At 56.5% G+C, this 1,459-nt stretch overlaps 1 protein-coding gene across 1 annotated transcript in view; it reads right to left on the bottom strand.

The window, feature by feature from the left end:
- Positions 1-1,459, bottom strand: part of CKM (creatine kinase, muscle) — a 17,441-nt gene that overhangs the window by 8,237 nt on the left and 7,745 nt on the right. The window contains exon 4 of the mRNA XM_011963007.1: positions 993-1,125. Within this exon, the coding sequence (XP_011818397.1) occupies positions 993-1,125 (133 nt within the window). The remainder of the gene's footprint in view (positions 1-992; positions 1,126-1,459) is intronic.

Raw genomic sequence — 1,459 nt, 5'->3', positions numbered from 1 at the left:
AGTGGCATGATCTCAGCTCATTGCAACCTCTGCCTCCTGGGTTCAAGTGATTCTCCTGCCTCAGCCTCCCAAGTAGCTGGGATTACAGGTGCATGCCACCACACCCGGCTAATTTTTGTACTTTTAGTAGAGATGGGGTTTCACCATGTTGGCCAGGCTGGTCTCGAACTCCTGACCTCAGGTGATCTACCTGCCTTGGCCTCCCAAAGTGCTGGGATTACAGGTGTGAGCCACTGTGCCCGGCCTCTTTTCATTTGTTTTTGAGGCAGGTTCTCGCTCTGTCACCCAGGCTGGAGTGCAGTGGCACAGCCTCAACCTTCCAGACTCAAGCGATCCTCCCACCTCAGTCTCCTGAGTAGCTGGGATGACAGGTGTGTGTCACCACTCGTGGCTCATTTTTGTATTTTTTGTAGAGATGGGGGTCTTGCTATGTGGCCCAGTCTGGTCTTGAATTCCTAGGCTCAAGCAATACCCCCTCCTAGGCCTCCCACACTGCTGTGATTACTGTTGTGAGCCACTGTGCCCGGCCTCAACTCCTCCTTTCTTAGGCAGCTCCCCTCGGTCATTCTCCACCACACCCATGTCTTGGCTTCATGGCACTTTTGAATTATCTTGTTCATCTGTGGGTTTCTGTATTTCCTCTCGTCTCCCCACCAGCTGAACACTCTATGAGAACAGTGAGGGACCCCCATCTCCCCACACAGGGCAAGAAGCCCTGGAAATGTGTGCTGGATGAACTGATGACAGGACGCTGGGGGCAGCCAGGTGTCTGTGTGGGTCTTCTCAGGGGCCCTTGAGTCTGGACAGCACCCCCGGATCTCCAGCACAGCAGGTAATGCCGACAGCCAGCACCACTCCCCAAGCCCCCACGATTTACCAAGCTCTTCCCCTACTTTGGAAAATGGGGGCCCAAAGAGACCCGAGGACCTGCCTATGGAGGAATAGAGACAGGGTTGGGTGACCCCAGCAGTGGACGGGGTGGGGGCGCTCACCTTCCACAGAGAGCTTCTCCACCGCCCGGCGCTCGCCACGGGAGCAGTGCGGGGGCAACGTGTAGCCCTTGATGCTGCGGCCGGTGCGGACGCGGCTGCTGAGCACGTAGTGGGGGTCCAGGTCGTCTCCACCCTGGAGAGCGGGTGGGAGATCAGGACCAGGTAGATCCTCCGCCCCCTCCAGCAAGCCCAGGTCTCCCCCAGATGCTCCCATCAGTCTCCCTGTTGCTTCCTTTGCCCTCTGTGTCCTCACTGATTGGTTGTGCAAAGCCTCTCCCCGCCACCCATACCTGGGCTCTGTCTCTCCCTTCTCTGTCTCTCTCCCATCTCCTATCTCTGTTTATCTTTGTACCTCTCTCCCCCCACCTTTGTATATTTCTTTTCTTTCTTTTTTTTTTTTTTTTCGAGACAGGGTCTCTCACTGTCACCCAGGCTGGAGTGCAGTGGCCCGTCTCACTGCACCCTCC

This window comes from Colobus angolensis, unplaced genomic scaffold (assembly GCF_000951035.1).
Source record: "Colobus angolensis palliatus isolate OR3802 unplaced genomic scaffold, Cang.pa_1.0 Scaffold60, whole genome shotgun sequence".
Taxonomy (NCBI): domain Eukaryota; kingdom Metazoa; phylum Chordata; class Mammalia; order Primates; family Cercopithecidae; genus Colobus; species Colobus angolensis.
This window is presented reverse-complemented; position numbering and strand designations above follow the sequence as displayed.